Source organism: Lepisma saccharinum, chromosome 13 (genome assembly GCF_977018435.1).
Source record: "Lepisma saccharinum chromosome 13, izLepSacc3.1, whole genome shotgun sequence".
Classification (NCBI taxonomy): domain Eukaryota; kingdom Metazoa; phylum Arthropoda; class Insecta; order Zygentoma; family Lepismatidae; genus Lepisma; species Lepisma saccharinum.
Genome location: NC_139241.1, coordinates 73,383,365 through 73,402,742, shown reverse-complemented (window position 1 = coordinate 73,402,742; position 19,378 = coordinate 73,383,365). Strand labels below are relative to the sequence as shown.

The following is a 19,378-nucleotide window of genomic DNA, read 5'->3' as shown; positions in this document are numbered from 1 at the left end:
AAATGCCAAATGAGAGGACAATTGTCGAAACATAGAATTATAATTCTTCCCATGATTCACAACGTGCGCAAATTTATTTATAATCCAAGACTTTCGACGAAATGCAAGCAAATTTAGTGAGAATGTGAATGTTATGACAATAATTTGACAACGTCGTTGTCTTGTAATCAAGGGGTCCCGGGTTCGATACCCAGTGGAGGCACATAGTGGTTCGGATCCCACTTTAAACTGTAGGTCCAATCCCAATTAGCCTCACTGTGCATAAAGTGAACTTAAAAGACCAAATCAATCAATCAAATAATTTGACATCTACAATTTACTAAGATCTAATATAAGGCATGAACAAATCTTACTTTCGCTGATATAATTGTAGTACTGAAAACAATGGCAGTTTCTTTTCGTGCAAGTTGAAAAAAAATCTAGAAAACTTTATCGATAATTCGCAGGGTAGAATTGCTATTTTATTTTCGCACTAGAAACAGCAGAAAGACTTCACTTCACAACAACAACTCAAGTCAACAACTTCAACTAACAAGTTCAAAAGATGGTTTTGCATTGAGAGTTGGAAGTAGCACAACTGACTGATGAGACAGTTGAATTGTGGTTGAATAGCGGCAAATATTTTTAACAGGCCTGTTTTGGCGAAAGAAAATTATGCTAGTATTAAGGTTCAGAAATAAAAATATAGAAATAAGTTTTTGTAATCATGAAATTCAACATTCATTCGTTGTTGACCAGTGGCGTGTCCAAGGGGGGTGGGTTGGTGGGGGTTATAACCCCCCCCCCCCCCTTTGGCCCAGTATTCCTTAAAAAGAGAACGTCAAATGCAGGAAAAGGTGGCAAAATGATGATTGACTACCAAAAAAAAGTATACATAACCCCTCCCTTTCGAAAATCCTGGGCACGCCACTGTCGTTGACGTATGTACTGCGTAGTGCTCAGCTCATGCAAGTCGAGTTGGAGCGCAAGGGTTGCCCAACCCCTCAGCAGTTTGTATTTCCAACGTATGCGCAACTGTTAGGCTGTGCTGTTGAGTGGGTTAGACGGATCCCGTTGTGTTCACCTTAGGTTGCGAGTTGGATAAATTTGCCTTTGATAATTTCGATAAAATAAGGTCTGGTTCAAGCATTTGTAGTTGAATTCGGGTTTGGTTTTTAGCTGCAGCGGGAAGTAAGTTAATAAGAAATACCATTTTGTAACTCGTAAGCACACTATCGCTCACATATACAGTGACCAACTTGTGGATTGACAAGGTACGTTTTACTGCATTTTTGTGTAGAACTTGTTTACTATGTACTTATTTTATTCTCTGTTTGCGTTGTGGTATTTTCTACTGGATTGTATACCATCAAAAATTAAGTATGATTAGGTTATGTATGCATACTGCATACATCGTCTCGATTTACCAGTATTGACAGAAAATCGACATAAAGTGACCTAATTCAATTAATCATACTGCATACATCTATGATGGTACCTATCTGTGATTTTAATATTTTGCGTGTTTCTTGTGCAAATTCGTAAAACAAAAATTCCGCTTAGTTTCTTTTGAAATTTCAGTGATTTCTTTAATACTTTATGGCGATATAAAATTATTGAAAATGGTCTAATTTCTGACTGTAGGTTCTGATACTTTCATTACACGCGATTATTATCTACATTATACAACTGATGTAAACTTATACAAGCACATATTAAATAGACTTCTTTATTACTTATAGCGTCTTTTGCTCAGAACAACTTTCCCGTCATGTGCGCTCCCAGTGAACCAGTTCGTGTTGAATGAGGGTTCTGTTTATTGCAGCTATAGTAAAATCTTAAATTTATGTTTTGCATACTTAAAGTAAAATGGCGTTTATTGAGTCATATTACATTTAAACTTTGTCAATACAATTTACGTATGTTACAAACATCATAATTGAATGAACAGAAAAAGAGGTATGATTGCACAATATAGAGAATGTCTCCAATTTCGTTAATATTTAGTATACTAACTCATTTTGGTCTCGCTGCAGAACATGGGCTGTTTTTTTCCTCTAAATAGACTAACAAAATTTATATCCCCTGAAAGTACGTACCTTCTACTTCCATTTTCCGGTGTTACTTTTCCGATTACTATTATATTATTGTGTGTAAAAAAATGTTTTTCCTGCTACTAAAAGCAATGCATTTCTCCATTGGTTCGCGTCCATATTGTTTACGCACAGTTGCTGTCATTTGTTTCGGGGTCTTCCTCTCCGCACAAGAGTTTTGCTACCTTGTGTTCTGACATCAGACGAGGAATGCCTATGACATTAGGTTAGGTTCCATTAGCGTAAATACAATGAAAAATGATTCTTTGGGCTAAGAACTAAACCAAGCTAGCCTAAAATAAAAATGCTTTTTTCCCATGACGTCAGAACACAAGGTTGCTCAAGTGTTGTGCGATAAGTGAGACCCTTCGTTTCGCTGAATTCGAGTTGATTTGTCACTCCGGATTCCACCCTCATACACAGAGTTACTTTCATTATTTCAACGAGGAATGCCTACAAGGTTAGGTTAGGCCTGTTAGGTTAGGTTTCATAAGCATAAATACAATGACAAATTATTATTCAGGCTAAGAGAACTAAACCTAGCTACCTAACAACATAGGCATTTTTTGCTTTCATTAGATTTGTGCAGGAATGTGTGCCACCATGTCACTTTTTCCTTCCAAGAGTGCCCAGCCTGGATACGTATTTCTCGTTTTTTTTCAGAGAAAAATTTTTCCACACCTTCAAACTTAATTTTCCCGATTACTAACTACAAAACATTACCAAAAAAATAATAACCGCGTTCCTCCTAAGCAGCCCATATTCTGCAGTCTTACCCAGGTAGCCCCACAAACCATTTCCAGTTAGGTTAGGTAAACTTAGTTAAAATTTTGTAAAGTAAAAAGTTAAGTGTTCCCCTGTGCTTAGCACCACGCCATGAAGGCGTATAGGGGGTGTGGGGGTAACGCCCCACACTTTCTTGATCCGGTCGTGAGTGGGGGTGATGTGATCAGCACCACGCCCCTGACCGCCTTTACCCCCCAGGTTTCCCCAGGTACCCATGTTATTCGACGCTGGGTGGGCGCCGGGGCCGCTTCCATCGTTAGAAAAGTTCCCGGATTTGAACCGGCCGGGGATCGAACCCGGGACCTTGAGCATGGTAGTCAGACGCGTTACCGACCGAGCCACCGCGTAAAACAATGCGATACAGCTTTAAAAAAAAATTCTCAACTTTCATCAGCTTTTTTCACGATTTCCAGACGTGACCACCGAATTTTAACAACAGATTCATGATTAGAAGGGCAAGTTTAGTTAGTATACCAAATGTTAACGAAATTGGAGACATTCTCTATATTCTGCATTTGCTCCAAGAAAAATACTTAAATATGTAATTTAGGAAGGGAAAGTTGAATTGTGCCTCACAATGCAAACATTAAAACGAATAAAATATTTTTTCCAAAAATAACGAGCAATGGCCAGTAGGAAATGCATTATGTTTATCACTGAATCAAAGTGAATATGGGAAATATGTGAGACAAGTGTCTTTTGTAGTAAGAACGTGTACAGACAAAGAAGAGACTGTGTCTGTAACATTGCATTGACCACTAGAAACTTACCAAATTATGCTTAGAACTTAAAGTATGCAGTACAGAGTAACCAATATAAATTTAATGTATTTCAGAAGACAATGAGCTCTACATCAGTTGCCGAGTCCCCAGGCACATCAAGTTCACCATCAGATGGTTCACAACTTAGCTTCAAGGATCGTCAAGCAGAGAGGATGAAGAGGCTTCGAGATCTTCATCTTAAAAGGGTTAGTGGCTTCTGAATTTTTACTTGTAATAAATTGGGAAATCGTGTTTCAGTGTTGCAAAAGCGAAGGACAGTTCTGTAACAGTTTGGAATGTTTTTGCATGTCTTACAAAAGGATGTGGAATATATTGAGAATACTTTTCATGAGAGTTTTAAACGCATAGAAGTTAGTGTTCACATTGTTGGATCCCACTTTAAACTGTGGGATCCAATTAACCTTACTGTGCATTAAGTGTACTGAAAAATACCAACTCAACTGAAGTAGTATATGTTATGATTTAAATGACTATTTCAGATGATCAAAAGAATAACATGAACATGCCTATATCTTAAAGCTCTTTTCCAGTATTATGGGGGGCAGCCTACATGCTGGCAAAGGAAGTGGGGAGTGGGGAAGCGACTAATCCAGCACGATAAGAAATGCAGCAGCCTGTAGAACGAGGTGCACGTAGTAGTTCCTCCCCTCGACATCATGACTCTCAGAGCCACTGCTGTTGTCTGGTTGGTCTGCTGCATACTCCCAGCTTCCCAATTCCCTTGCCAGCATATAGAGTGTCTGCTGTAAGAGTAGAAAAGACCTATAGTGGGAATCAGTACTCTGAACAATATTTCATATAGTTTTTCTTGTATGTACGCATTGCTTGCATTATAGAATTATTTTCTTGTAGTTTACGGTTATTACAAGCATAAGAAAACAGTTTTTCTTTGTGACGTTTCAGGAGAACACACGCTCCTTTCATCAGACATTTATTTTCATTTTGACTAAAGATACAGTTATAACAATGGTTAGTACTTTTTTAAACAAAAAGAATCCGCTATATAATGGACGTTGTCAATGTTACATTGTTGTAATATAGCAACTTAACTGTGAAAAAAAGCAGTCTGTTGTATTTTTGAGATTTTTTAAATTATGAATCCCAAATATCATCAGGTAATTCAAATTCATCATTGTTTTCACACAGTCTCTTGATGTTTTCTGTTACATTAAATTTCAAAGATGGTGGCTTACTCCATTTGTGAAAAAGAAAACTCCACACTGGATCTACATTACCATTTTCATTATTTAATTTATTCCAGTGTTCTTCTGCAATGAACGAAGCTTCCCAGACAGGAACAAGAACAGGTTTGTCAACTCATATCATCGAAGAGAAACATTTGATTAAAAAGAGAAGGGTTTTAAAAAGATTAACGGGAAACACAGAGTTGAATGTCTGGGAAGCTTCGTTCATTGCAGAAGAACACTGGAATAAATTAAATAATGAAAATGGTAATGCAGATCCAGTGTGGAGTTTTCTTTTTCACAAATGGAGTAAGCCACCATCTTTGAAATTTAATGTAACAGAAAACATCAAGAGACTGTGTGAAAACAATGATGAATTTGAATTACCTGATGATATTTGGGATTCATAATTTAAAAAATCTCAAAAATACAACAGACTGCTTTTTTTCACAGTTAAGTTGCTATATTACAACAATGTAACATTGACAACGTCCATTATATAACGGATTCTTTTTGTTTAAAAATTGCTAACCATTGTTATACTGTATCTCTAGTCAAAATGAAAATAAATGTCTGATGAAGGGAGTGTGTGTTCTCCTGAAACGTCACAAAGAAAAACTGTTTTCTTATGCTTGTAATAACCGTAAACTACAAGAAAATAATATTTCATATACGGGAGGTTAAAAACTAACTAACTCTCTAGCCTTCTTAAACCCGAAGGTTCATGGCTGCAGCAACACAGGCCTTCTATCTGTCCCTATCTTGAGCAAGATCTATATACTCTTTTCCATCCTTACCGATTTCCTTTAGGTCCATCTCAACATTGTCCCTCCATCTTCATCTTGGCCTTCCTACGGGTCTCTTATCATTAGGTTTCCCAACAAGAATCCTGTAAACTCTTTCCTCTACCATTCGTGCCACATGCCCTGCCCACCTAAGTCTTCTTGATTTAATTATTCTAATAATATCTGGACATGAATACAAATGATTTGGTTCTAAATTATGAAACCTTCTCCACTCACCTGTCTCTTCATCCCTTTTAGGTCCAAATTTTTTTCTTGGGATTTTTTTTTAAACAATACTCTTCATTTACGTTCCTCTTTTAATGTAAGGGACCAAGTTTCACATCCATATAACACTACAGGCAAAATTATTTATATTTTATTTCCTCTTTAATATAATTTTCATTTGTTAATATTACTCCTAAGTATTTGAATTTGGAAACTGGTTCAAACGAGTTGTTATCAATAATTAGATTTTGATTATTACCTAACACTTGGTTTCGGCCTGTAAGCATATATTTAGTTTTCTCTTTGTTAACTTCCAAACCTATCTCGGAAGGTTGAGGGATGAAATCCCAAGTTCAGTCATCCTGGTTTGGGCATTTTTTGCAATTGTCCTCAAACACCATCTACATCAACACTGGAATGGTACTTTTAAAGAAGGCTATAGATGCTTCTTTCTTGTTTCCACCCTACACCCTTTAAAATTAGTGTCATTGATTTGTCGTAGAATTTTTGCTCTCATATTAAATGATGATGATGACCTCCCCTTAACTTTTCTGTTTGAGTGTACTGCACAGTGAACTGTATTTTGTTGTACATCATGCAGCAGCATTGTCATCATGCCATACTCTTAACTGGGGATCATCAACAATGTTAACCACTGGACTTATTACTTTGAGTAAACACAAACATGTTCCAGGTACACCTTTTTTACTATCCTGAATTTAGTCATTAAACTCTCCACTTGAATTGAATACAATAATATATATATAGAGGCAGCACAGTATAGTGTTTTGAAGATATTTATTCTTGTACCTTTAGTTAACATACACACACACTAACTAACTAACTCTCTAGCATTCTTAAACCTGAAGATTTATGGCTGCAGCAACACAAGCCTTCCATCTGCCCCTATCTTGGGCAAAATCAGTCTAACACTTGCAACGCTCAGTTAGTGTGATTAGGTTGCTTGCATTAACTTAAAAAACAAATAAATATTTCAAATTCAGAAACATTTTATGGGAACGACTTAAGATGACCGGACCCCTCTCCGATTTTCTTCATATTTGGCATACTCCCTAATTGAGGCCTCCTAATCATGAATCTGAAGTTAAAAGTTGTCGGAAACATCTAGAAATTGCAAAATAAGCGAAAATAAGGCATTAGTTTTCGGAAGGAAAACCGTCGATTTTCGTGAAATTTTTTGTTTCACAAGGAAATATATATATATTCCTGATACGACCACGACACCAAATTTTAACTATGTTTGCCTAACCTAACCACACATCATTGGTTCGTGGGGCTAGCGCCAATGGTTCATGGATCTAGCATCAATGGTTCGCAATTATTTTGCAATTTCTAGATCCTGATACTACCACGATACCAAATTTTAACTGTGCCTAACCTAACCACATGTCAATGGTTTGTGGGGCTAGCGTCAATGGTTCACAATTATTTTGCAATTTCTAGATGTTTCCGACAAATTTTAACTTCAGATTCGTCATTAGCAGGCCTTGATTAGTAAGCATGTCATTGTGGTCAAATATGAAGAAAATCTGAGAGGGGTCCGGCCATCTTAAGTCATACCATTTTATGTGTAAAAAGTACTAAAACCATGTTTACAGTAAGAAGTAAGTAGTAAGTGTCGTTTCAGTGAAAATATTGGAACATTTCACGTCTGCCCTGTAAGCCAGCCATGGCGCCCCACACTTTGGGAACCACTGCTGTAAACTCTTCTTTCCTCTCCCATTTGTACCACATGACCTGCCCATCTAAGTCTTCTTGATTTAATTATTCTCATAATATCTGGACATGTACACACAAACACAAGTAAATATTTTAAAAAGAATGTGCTAATACGTATGTCACACATATGTTACATGCACACACAGGTGTGTTGCTGCATAACTTATAAAATTGGGAAAATGTAAAATTTAGATTTCTCTGCACCACCACGGAAAAAAAATATGAAACCAGCAACACTAATTTTGATTCCAATTATTGTACAGTACTTGTTCTGTTTTCTCTGCTGACAGAATGAAGCTCGGCAACTGAACCACCAAGAGGTGGTGGAGGAGGACAAGCGTAACAAGCTGCCATCCAACTGGGAAGCCCGCAAGAGACGTGCCGAGTGGATCCTTCAGGACGAAGAAAAACGGAAAGATGCGGAGGAGAAGGTAATTATCACTAGTAACAATATTCGAATCTGTTAACATCTATCTATAACAGTTGTTAATTAAAAGTTAATCCCCAATTATTTTTTGACTGGTCACTTGTGTTGTAACATTCTGAGAAATGATCATACAGCCTGCTGTGATTGGACCATATTAATTGGTCATGGCTGATATTGGTAAATGTAAAGTTCCCTGTCCATATAGTACCATGCCATGATGGCACATTTTAGGGGTACCGTCGACACTCCGTACCCCCACGATAAGGTGATGATTTTTGTGTCATTTATGAAGATTATGTTCTATATGAACGATTTGCGTTGTTTTTAGCTTTAGGAGATGTATTATAGTGGAGTAATGAGAATTTTTTGATGGGACAATTTATGACGTCATTTTCATTGTTGCCATCTGCATGTGATACGAAGGAACATGTTGTTACGTTGTTTGTGTTTTGTAACTTGAGCAGTGTTGGAAATATCTGAGATTGAAGGTTGGCAATCCTGGTGTTACGTCAGGCTGCACGAGATTTACTGCAGACGATGTTTCGGTTCATGTCACATGGTACTGGGATTTTGTTTGCAAGGTGGGCGTGCATTTTTAGTGTGGCAAGTGCTATTCATTGAAAATGCATATTATGGAGTGTATCGACATTTTCAGTATCGTGGCATTCTTCGGCCGGACAACCACGTAGCAGAAAGTGCATTGTTTTAAGGTTAGTACTTTTTAAAATTATATATTCTCGTCCGTATTGGAAATTGTTGTGGCATGATTTTACAATTCCGGACGGTTCCCAATTTCTTTCATTTTTCGCATAGTCAATAATTTAGGCCTCGTAATCACGAATCTGCAGTTAAAATTTGGCACTGATGATGTCATGAACGGGTAGCCCCACAAACCATGCACGGTAAGGTAGGTTAGGCAAACATAGTTAAAATTTGGGGTCATAGTAATGTCAGGATATGCCAGGAGTGTTAGTTTTCCTGCTATTTGGGAATTTAAAATGAGCTATAGTCCGGAATATTAGTTTCTTGTTCTTACGCGGGTCATACTTTGCGATCAAATATCTCCGTTATTTGTGGTTTCCTAATGCTGGAACCACTTTTATATTACATAAAACGTTGAAATCTGTCGATTAGAAAAAAATCGGCTTAATTCTCGAGGGGGTGCAATGGGTCGACGGACCCCATTTTAGGGAATGTTGGGGTAGGACCCCACACATGTTCGATCTTGGCCATTTTGAAGGTGATCAGCACCATGCTCTGACAGCCTTTACCCCTCAAGGTTCCCCCCAGGTACCCATTGATTTGAGACTGAGTGAGCCCTGGAGCTGCTTTATGTGGGAACAAGGTCAGAAAAATTCTGTTGTGTTGGACAGTTTTGATCAGTACCTTGTTCATCCAGATTACTATACCTGATACAGCCCCCCCTTAAATTTTTCATGTTAGGATTCTGATTCATTCGTTCATCCAAGGTTTTTTTCTATCATGGGTGTTCAAATGTTTATTCATCTAGAATCATCAGTGTCATTTCTTGATGTAGCGTTTATTTGCAAAAGTATTTTCTTATTACTTCTCTAACCGATGTGGCTGAAGCTATTGAAGCAGCTTCCACATTGTCTGGGAAGCTTCAGTAGTTTAATTGACAGCTGAATATAACAAAGATTAATTTTTAAAGAGGGGGCGTTTTACGGGTTCGAACCGAGTCTTTAGTTAATTAAGGCATGTATGTTCTTTCGTGTAAACAAGAAATTTAAACGTACCAACTTAAATACGACATGGAATTATTCCTCGTGTCGACGGTCCAAAATTCAGCCGATGGAAAAGGACGATGAAATTCCTTTTACATCGGTCTTCACTTACAAGCCAAAATTATCGCTACAAGCAGGGATCAGAAATCGGAAATCCAGAATCAGAAATCAGAACACTAGGACATGTTACGACTTAATATTTAATACATCACTGTAGAAATACTTACAACTCCGCCCGCCAGCACAAGTGCCATTAGGAACAAGACACTCTCGCAGACCCGCAATGCACCGGGTCAAAACAAGTTAGCAACGCAGACCGCTGATGGTCAGCGTTGTACGTAAACACTACATTCGAGCACCCAAAGCTAAGAATCTAAACTTGGTCCAGAGAAGAGAAAACAATTTCTCTCTGACCTACAAAGGTGCTGAAAGTTTTAACTGTGAATGTTCTAAAACTGTCTCTAAAAACTCCGTCTGCAGAACTGCGTCTGTTAAGTCCTTACTTCGTCTTTTCTTTCAAGTTCCTTCTTCCCGGAAGAATTGTTCCTCTTCTCTATTGGTCGTTGAACTTTTAACTCCGCCCACACGCGGTCACTTCTGCATGTAAGGGCCAAAATCGTTACACTAGGGGCCATATTCGCGTAACATAAAAATACAATAGCACCTTGTTTGAGAGCTGATCTCGAGAAAGAAAAGTATCTGTTCTAATTAATTTTTATCGCTAACAACTCAAATTTATATCGCTCCCAACTCGGACACTTCGTTAAAGTTATGCCTTCCTTGGCTGCCAAAATCCCACTGAAGCGAAGAGATACGAAGAGAAATGTTCCGGCGGGGTTGGAGTTCAAGATTCTGTGCTATTTACTCTTGTCAATTCTCTGTCACTGAACTAGACGTGCTGGCGGTCGTCGTGGAAGTTATGCATCTCGTGGAGACCACCATGTGTAGAGCAATTGTCTCGATTCTGAGCCTGGCCACCTGCAAAATCTCATGAGAACAGAGGATCTTTGTTTCCGACCAATGGCAAAGTCTTCTTGGGGGTTTTAAATTTTAAATGCCTGAAGTTCCAGGTGATTAGCTCCTTCTCGGCTTGAATTTATGTTGACATCCGCTGAATTCCGATGAATTTGGACGGAACACATATGGGAGTTTATTGCGAGACACACTGTTTCCTTCACCTTGGAGTAGGGGCGGTGATATATGCGGGGCTTCATGGGAAAGAACGCTGGTTCCTTGAGAGCAGAAATTCGAGATCTTGGGGGAGAACGCGTAGAAAGACCGATGGAAATTGTAATTGGCACATCGGTTATATGAACTAACACCCAGTTTAAGTTACCAGAGCTATGAACCTAAAACAGAAAATTTTCTAAACTTAATACTCATGCAAGTGATTGAAATGTAATAACAAGTAAAACATTATTACTATGTGAATGGAGCTGCTGTGGTCTGATTGGTAGGACATATGGCCATGATTCCCAGTGGGCGGGTGATCTAAGTTGGAAAATTTTGAGACCTTGTATTTGCATAAAGTAGCTCTTGTGTTCACTCAGTCTAATGAATGGGTACCCGGAGAGGGGGGGGGGTTACAAATACAATTGCTGAGATCGTGAATGTGTTGGGTTCTGCCTATATGTCTCCACTATGTCCGTTTATTGATTGAATTAAGTTATTTTTGGTCACTTTTCTGTCACTTTTGCCTGATGATGAGGATGAGTGATGATATGACAAAATTGATGAAGAGACACTCACATGAAACACCCAAGCCCAGGTCAGGATTCAAACTCAGGACCCCTGACATGGTGCAATGATCACCGTAACATTGTTTTTTTTATTACTATATGAACATACATGAAAAACAAATTACCCTGCTAATATTAGTAAAACATTATTGATGATACATCAAATTTACAATGTTACATTGTGTAAAAGAGAGTACAGCCATAAATATATAAGGGGCGACTTTCCTGTAAGCACCCAAATGTCAAACTCTGTTCCACGTAGTACCCTGGACTGCTTTTTGCAGACTAATGAGACACTGGCATCAAGACTCACGAACAGTATAATCCTCCATTTTATTTGTGTTTGTGATTGTCCTTTCAATTCATCCTCATCTTTGGTATTAGCCAAAAGTGACAGAAAAGCAAAGTAAATAATGGAAATCAATTAAATAAATAATTTACTATCGTTGTTTCAGGGCGAAGATTATGATCGAGTGAAACTTCTCCAAGTAGGAGCTGACGACGCAGAACGATGGGAAAGGAAAAAGAAGAAGAAAAATCCTGACACAGGCTTTGCCGATTATGAACAAGCCACCATAAGGTACATACATACATTATTTATTTACTATCGGTGAGACTGATAAAGATATAATGAGTTGATCTTTTTTGCAAGTATTCTGTAATGATATGTTGGTTGTGTCATTGTGTTTTTTTTTATTCCTTTTGATATGAAGTATAAATTGTGAGTTCTTGAAGTGAGAGGGGATGGCATCCTCCAGTTGCCTCATTGTCACCATGTTAAACCCTAGGACCATACCCGCAGTTAACATTTTCCAGTTCAGGCCTGCCTATGGGTTCGAATTTGAGACACTATATTTCCCACAGATGGTGTTTAGTGCTAGATGGTGGATAGGGTTGCAGCAAAGTAGCATTCTCCCATGCATATCTAAGTGTTCCACATGTGGACATTATTTTGAAATACCAGGCTGTCCGAGAAGTCCTGCACCATACAACGGCAAAAATGAAACTCAGAATATCAGAAACAAAGACAGACTTTATTCAACAAAGTACAGGCCTCCATGTTCAATTACCTTCACCCATCTCTGCGACAACAGTTCAATCTGATGGTGATACCAGGTGGCAGGTTTAGAATTGAAAAACTCACGACAGGCAGAATTTACCTCATCATATGAATTAATTGCCGACCACACAGGAAATATGAGAGAGAGTGAAACAAACCGTAATCCGATGGTGCAATTTCCAGACTATAGGCGGGATGAGGTAACAACTCAAATCCGTCAAGCTCAGCTAGTATGTTGGTCACTCTTCGAGACCGGTGACTGGGAGCATTGTCATTTTGCAGCGGTAACCTCTTCCTTCTTGTTAATGCCAGGTATTTCCCATTCAGAATGCATACACTCGGCGTAATTGTTCAGAATACAGTTCACCTGTTACAGCACGACCATCTGGAACAAACTCATAATGGACAATCCCATCAATATTCCACCACACACTCAGCATGAACTTTTTCCCAAATCTGTCCTGTTTCACATCGGCGATGGCCTCCTGTCTTCTTTTCACCCACTGTTTACGTGTATCAGGGTTTTCAGAAACACCCACTTCTCGTCTCTTGTCACAAGTCTCCTCCAAAAACGAAGATCATTTGGCTTTTGTGGCAATGTCTGGCAAATTGCATCTCTGCGCTGGGCCTGCACCTTTGTCAGCTTGTGCAGACTTTGTCGGGGCTGTTTATTGGTGTAATCCATGTCATGCAAGCGACGGTTTACTGTTGATTTGGATGCTCCAACCAGTCTTGCTAACACACGTGTGCTGGATTGTGGTGTAGCATTCACAGCATCCTGCAGAGACTCGTTAATGTCCATCGGAGGTCACACCGTGCGGGGTTTGTCCGCGAGGCGTAGATCACCTGAAGCAAATTTTTTAAACCAACGGGAAGCTGTCGATCGATTTAGCACTTCTTCGTTCTCCACACGACAAATTTCCTCCGCTGCCGCTTTTGCTGTTAGTCGTTTTTTTCCATAAAAACGTAGCACTGCACGAAGTGCAATTTGGTCCTCACTCATCGTGCCCAGTTTAACTTCACGGGAACTCTCGCTACACATCCAGTGCATGCCTTCACTTGATTACACGAACCTGTTCTCTATGCCTGCCAACAGCTTTTCATCGGTGGCGACACCTACCCTCGCAAACTTCACCTCTTGGAGCTCAGTGTGCTGATGGTGCAGGACTTCTGGGACAGCCTTGTATGTACTGTAGTACGAGGGTTAAGTCATAAGTCATGGCAATTATTTTTTTTCTTACGAACAGGGGACAACACGAAAAATCTAAGATATACGTTTGAAAGTGTATGGAATGTACCTTCGTATGAAGCCACCAGATGAAATCTGGATGCAGGAGAGACTCGTAGGGAAGAGGCAGAACACAGGACGTTGGACAACAGTGTTTTATTGTGGCATGAACAACAAGTACAAAAGACTACACTGTTTAACAACCTTCAAACTATTCACCCAGGTTATCCACTGTTCGTTGTCAGCAATTGTGTAGGCATTGAATACCATCCGCTGCGACTCGAACCCGGGACCTCTCGGATTCCAACCTGTCAGGCTATCTTCCCACATTCTCCCCTTGTCACCCTGGCTTAGCTGCATGTGCAGCGCTAACGTGTGGCGCCTCTCGCTGAAATACTGTTACGATCTCTTTGTTGGCAAACCGTTTCCCACGCAATGGCTTATTCACTTTGGGGATGAGATCATAGTCACATGGAATTAGATCAGGAGAATAAGGCGGGTGTGGAAATACCTCCCATCCCCAGCACTGTGAGTGACACCTAAGATTGTCCACCGTGTGAGCTGTCGTGTTATTGTGTTGGATAATGGCGTTGTCCAAAAAGTTCTGGACATTCGGTCCATACTGCACCGCGCAATTGTGTGACACCTAAAATGAAGTGTAATACGCTGGATTCACAGTGTGCTTCTCATGCACTGGATGGCACACAAGAACACCTTGACAGTCGTATGCCAGAATGGCCTCCATTTTCGAACGCTGTCACTCACCGACTGAACTTGGGTGCGTGCTTACTACCCCACCGTTGTTCACTTACACCAGACATGTCTAACTTCAATCAAGTAGTGATCTACTTTTTAGTGTCACAACAGGCAGTGAGCTACTATTAATCGTTAATCTGTGCAAAAATTTGTACGTACTCAGCCATTATACATCATAAAAGTTGAATTCAAATAACATATATTCGTATAATTACGATTGATAACTGCGATCGACCAACAAGCGCCCCGCGATCGACACGTTGGACATGCCTGACTTAAACCATCTGGTGGCTTCTTTCGAAAGTATCTTCCTTACACTTTCAATTGTATATCTTAGATTTTTCATGTTGTCCCCTGTTCGAAAGAAAAAAAAATAGTTGCCACGACTTATGACTTAACCCTCGTATAACCAATGTATATACATTTTTCATGTTAAATGCACAATGAAGTGTTGATTTCATAAGATTTGGCTTATAAATGCTGGACATAGCATGAAGTGACATCATCTGCTGTTAATCTCACGTTTCGATATTTCTCAATTAAGAATTAACTCTTTCGCTGCGGAATTCTCTGGCACACAATATCCCTTGGCTGCATAATTAAATTTGAAAATATATTTTTTTTATAAAAAAATAGTTTTCACAATTACATTGAATTATATATGAGAGAGAACTTGCAAAAGTCATTCCTTGCACTGGAAAACCATTCTGTAGTCCCTGGTGGCATGATATTTTGAAAAATTTTGAAATTTTGAAAAAAAACAACATTTTTTTAGAAACAATAATTTTACAAACATTTTTTTAGAAACAATAATTTTACACAATTAAATTGCAAAATATGTTATAGAGAACTTGCAAAAGTCATTCCTTGCACTGGCAAACCATTCTGTAGTCCCTGGTGGTATGATATTTTGAAAAATTTTGAAATTCCCGCACATAGATCAATGCTGTTTTGCACTCTGCTCCATGATGTTACGGATGGCGGTACAAATTCTTCATCAGACACTACACAATCACTGTCACCACTTGAAGTCTCATAAAAACTGTCGCTATTATCGTCACAACTTAATTCACCTTCTGATTCAACAGTTGAGTAACATCATTATCAGACAAGTGTTGACGACTTGACGCAGCCGTGTTGTTTACATTCGAACATGCATTTGAAACTGACATGTCATAGCACTCAACGCTCGTATGTCAAAGAATTCTAAACGGAGGCGTAATTAGCGACATCATACGGATAAAAACAAAACTACAAGTTCAAATAGTTCAAAATACTATCAACAGATGTCAGAAAGCTACTAAAAGCAACGTACTTCGGAAATGCGACACCCGCAGCGAATGGAAGTATGAACTCGCAATAATGCGACTTCCGTGGAGCAAGGCACCTGGCATGCTGTGCATAGAAGCGACGACCGCAGCGAAAGAGTTAAGGGAGAATTCACACTGAAGCGACAGGTGACACATGTAGCTTGAGGATTTCACCAATTGAAAGCAGACTTGTGAGGCTGGTTATGCCATTACAGTGTGAAACGATACTGCTGATTGGATCATTCCCAAGCAACATGTGTTACGTGTCGCTCTGGTCTGAAGTCTTCGTAACACTTGTAACTACCATGTGTATGGAATTAATACACAACTTTCAGGCAGCAAGTATAGTACTTTTTTTCATATACACAACGCCCTTAATATCAAATGTATGTATAAAACTACTTTGTTACTACAGGATGTGCATAATTGTTATGCACGCAGCCTAGGGAACAAGAAATTTTAAAAAGTGCATTACACAGACCATGTGCATAATAATTATACGTCAAAATAGCTCCGGTCTCCCACAAGAAAATGAAAAATTTAGCCTGGTAGTTAAATGTTAAGGTAGAATTAGTGTTGGGCAATGATGTAAAGTATTTTTTCCAGATATGTTCATAAAAATATTAAAATAAATTGTTTATTCATCAAAGATTAACCTTGGAAATTTATCATAGAAAATCTGGAACTGAATGTGGATTTTACCTTAATGTATAATGTGTCTTTGATGTGAGGAAAGTATGTTTTCCTTTCATTTGTGATTTCATTGCAGACAGTACAATAGACTCGTGAAGAACATTAAACCAGACATGCAGGAGTACGATAGAGAAAAGGAGAAGTTGGGTGATGCATTTTACTCTACCAACAACACCATACTCCATGGTCTGCATCAGGACACGAAGGAGGGGATTGAAAAGATGGTGGAAGATCTTGAGAAACAGTGAGTATTGTCTTCTATTCCTACTCTGTAGGTTGGCACTTACAAATTTTGTAGTTTGTTAAAAATGTGATATGTGTCTGAATGGCTGGCTATACAGGGTGTCATTAACCTTTAGCAGCCTGGCAGAAAAAGGTCTTCTGACTGCCTGTAAACCCGTTGAGGACGGACTGGAGAAAGTTTTCCCAGCACCACATGGCAGCAATTAAAATACTATTTCTTGAAAATACACATATCTCCGTTCTATCTTTTTTTTTATCATTAGTATACATATGAAGGTATGACACACTAATTACAAAACAGTAAATCCATTGGTACTATTATTAACAAGCAGAGTTTGAAAAAGTCCTTTGTTTCCCTGCGAGTAATTTGAGGTAGATCTTATGAAATCTCCTTTGACTCCTCAGCCACTAATTTTTCTGATATATTACACTTTTGCATGTAATATTGAGAACAAGAGAATATTTCAACAATGGCACCCATGGACCATAGAAATGTATAGAGGACATAAAAACACAATTCTTCTCACTAGCATTTTTGTCGTTGGTTGTTGTTGGTAGTATGTAATTTTTCACAGAAAATATGTATTTCTTGCAACACTGGGACATGCTCCTTCACAACAGGAAGAGACGTCAAAAATATGATCAAATGTAAATGTAGGGTTGCCAGCATACAGGCATCACCCAATTAGCCTTACTGTGCATAAAGTGGACTTAGAGCACCAAATCAATCAATTATATATTCTGTGTGTTGCAGTGTTTCGCAGGTGCCATTTTAATGAAACCCTTTGTGTACACCCTGCATATCTTCCAAATGCTCATGTCAGATAATTGCATATTTTACTGAATGGAGATTAAATCATGTAAAAAGGTACTGTGAACAGTTGTTATATCTCTTGTAGTCTACAGTTGTTTCAAGCATAAAAACGCAGTTTTTTGTTGTAACTTTCAGGAGAGCACAGGCTCCCTTCATCAGACATTTATTTTTAGTTTGATTAAAGATACAGTTATAACAATAGTTAAAAATTTTTAACAAAAAAGATTCCCTTATACAATGGATCTTGTCAATGTTACATTGTTGTAACATAGGACTTAAGTGTGAAACAAGCGGTCTGTTTTATCTCATTTTTAAAATTATTAATCCGAAATATCATCAGGCAATTTAAATTCATCATCTCTTATACACAGATTCTTGATGTAACGTGCATTTATTCAGGAGTCAGTGAACCATTTGGAATTTTATATCGGATCGGCAGAATATCTGTATCGGTCATTTCATATTGGCTCATCCCTACAAAATATTTAGGCTTTGAAAATCAAAATTTGCTATTTACCTGACCTCTTTGGCAGAGTGATTAGCACAGCATGCTACAACAACTGGGCTACCAGGTTCGAATCCCAGCCTAGGCATTGGCATTCTTTGCGAGTGTCCCTTCATCAATTCCATCCTATCATCACTCATCCTCATCCTTGCAATTAGCTATAACTGACCGAAAAGCAACAGTAAATAACAAAAGCAAATCAAATCATGTTATTTAGTCCTCGGAAAAATGCAAAATTTGAAAAAAATTACTCCAGATTTCCCATTGGCGTGGAAAACCTGAAAAAAATTGGAGAAAATTGTTTTTGTACTTGCCAAGTTGTGTGAAAGAAAATAAATTGAACATTCTTCTTGGCTGGAGATATTTTTGTTCACTTATTTTCAGCAGTCTTTAATTATAAAATATATTCTCTAGAATAACAAATGCACTCCAAACTTGGTTGTTAGCAAGTGGAAGCACCTCAAAGTGGTCTGGATATTGCACGAAAACCTGAAAAAGCCAGGGTCTTTGTTTTATGTACACGAGTCTGAACATTGCACAGATTCCATGGTTTGAGTTCTTGGTATAGCATGAATTTGTGTGTTCACCCCTATCATATATTTCATCATTTATCCTGATTGTAACAATTACCTAAAGAGATATAAAAGCAACGTAAAAGAAATATTAAAAGTATCTATCAGTATTGCTTATTGAAGTGATATTGACTCCACTGTGGCAAATATTGACGCATTCCCTTCATTCTAGGATTTCAAAACGAGAGAAATACAGTCGCCGAAGAATGCACAATGATGATGCAGATATTGACTACATTAATGAACGTAACATGAAGTTCAACAAGAAATTGGAACGGTTCTACGGCCAGTATACTACAGAGATCAAGCAAAATTTGGAAAGAGGAACTGCAGTGTAAATTACATGTACATAACTATTGTCATGTGGAAATTACAACCTGTACTTATTTTAGAATTATCAAAGAAACCATTTTTTTGTAAATATTGTAACAGTTTTATAAATTGAAGCAATAAAATTTATATATTAAAATTTTAAGCGTTTGTTTTTGCTTGGTACATTTTCCACATAAGAGCATGCAATTAAAACACAAGGAAAATGGTGGATGTGAAGTATTGGGTGAAACCAGAACTGGCTCTCTCTGTAACCCAGTTGGTATAGGAATGGTATGCGAGTGTAATACATTGAGTCCTGGCAGCATTGATAAAAAAATAATACTTCGAAATACAGTGTCTGCTGGGAAAGATAGATGGCATTCTTTCATATTCCCCGAGG

The 19,378-nt window shown here is 38.4% G+C and overlaps 1 protein-coding gene across 1 annotated transcript; it reads left to right on the top strand.

Moving 5' to 3' along the window:
* Window positions 1–1,029: 1,029 nt before the first annotated feature.
* On the top strand, window positions 1,030–19,129 carry LOC145997038 (pre-mRNA-splicing factor syf2). The gene is made up of 6 exons (XM_083133661.1): window positions 1,030–1,253; window positions 3,694–3,825; window positions 7,865–8,005; window positions 11,941–12,065; window positions 16,609–16,776; window positions 18,839–19,129. Exons 2-6 carry the CDS (start codon window positions 3,700–3,702, stop codon window positions 19,002–19,004), a joined length of 726 nt encoding a protein of 241 aa, XP_082989787.1. The 5' UTR covers window positions 1,030–1,253; window positions 3,694–3,699; the 3' UTR covers window positions 19,005–19,129.
* The last annotated feature ends 249 nt before the right edge of the window (window positions 19,130–19,378 follow it).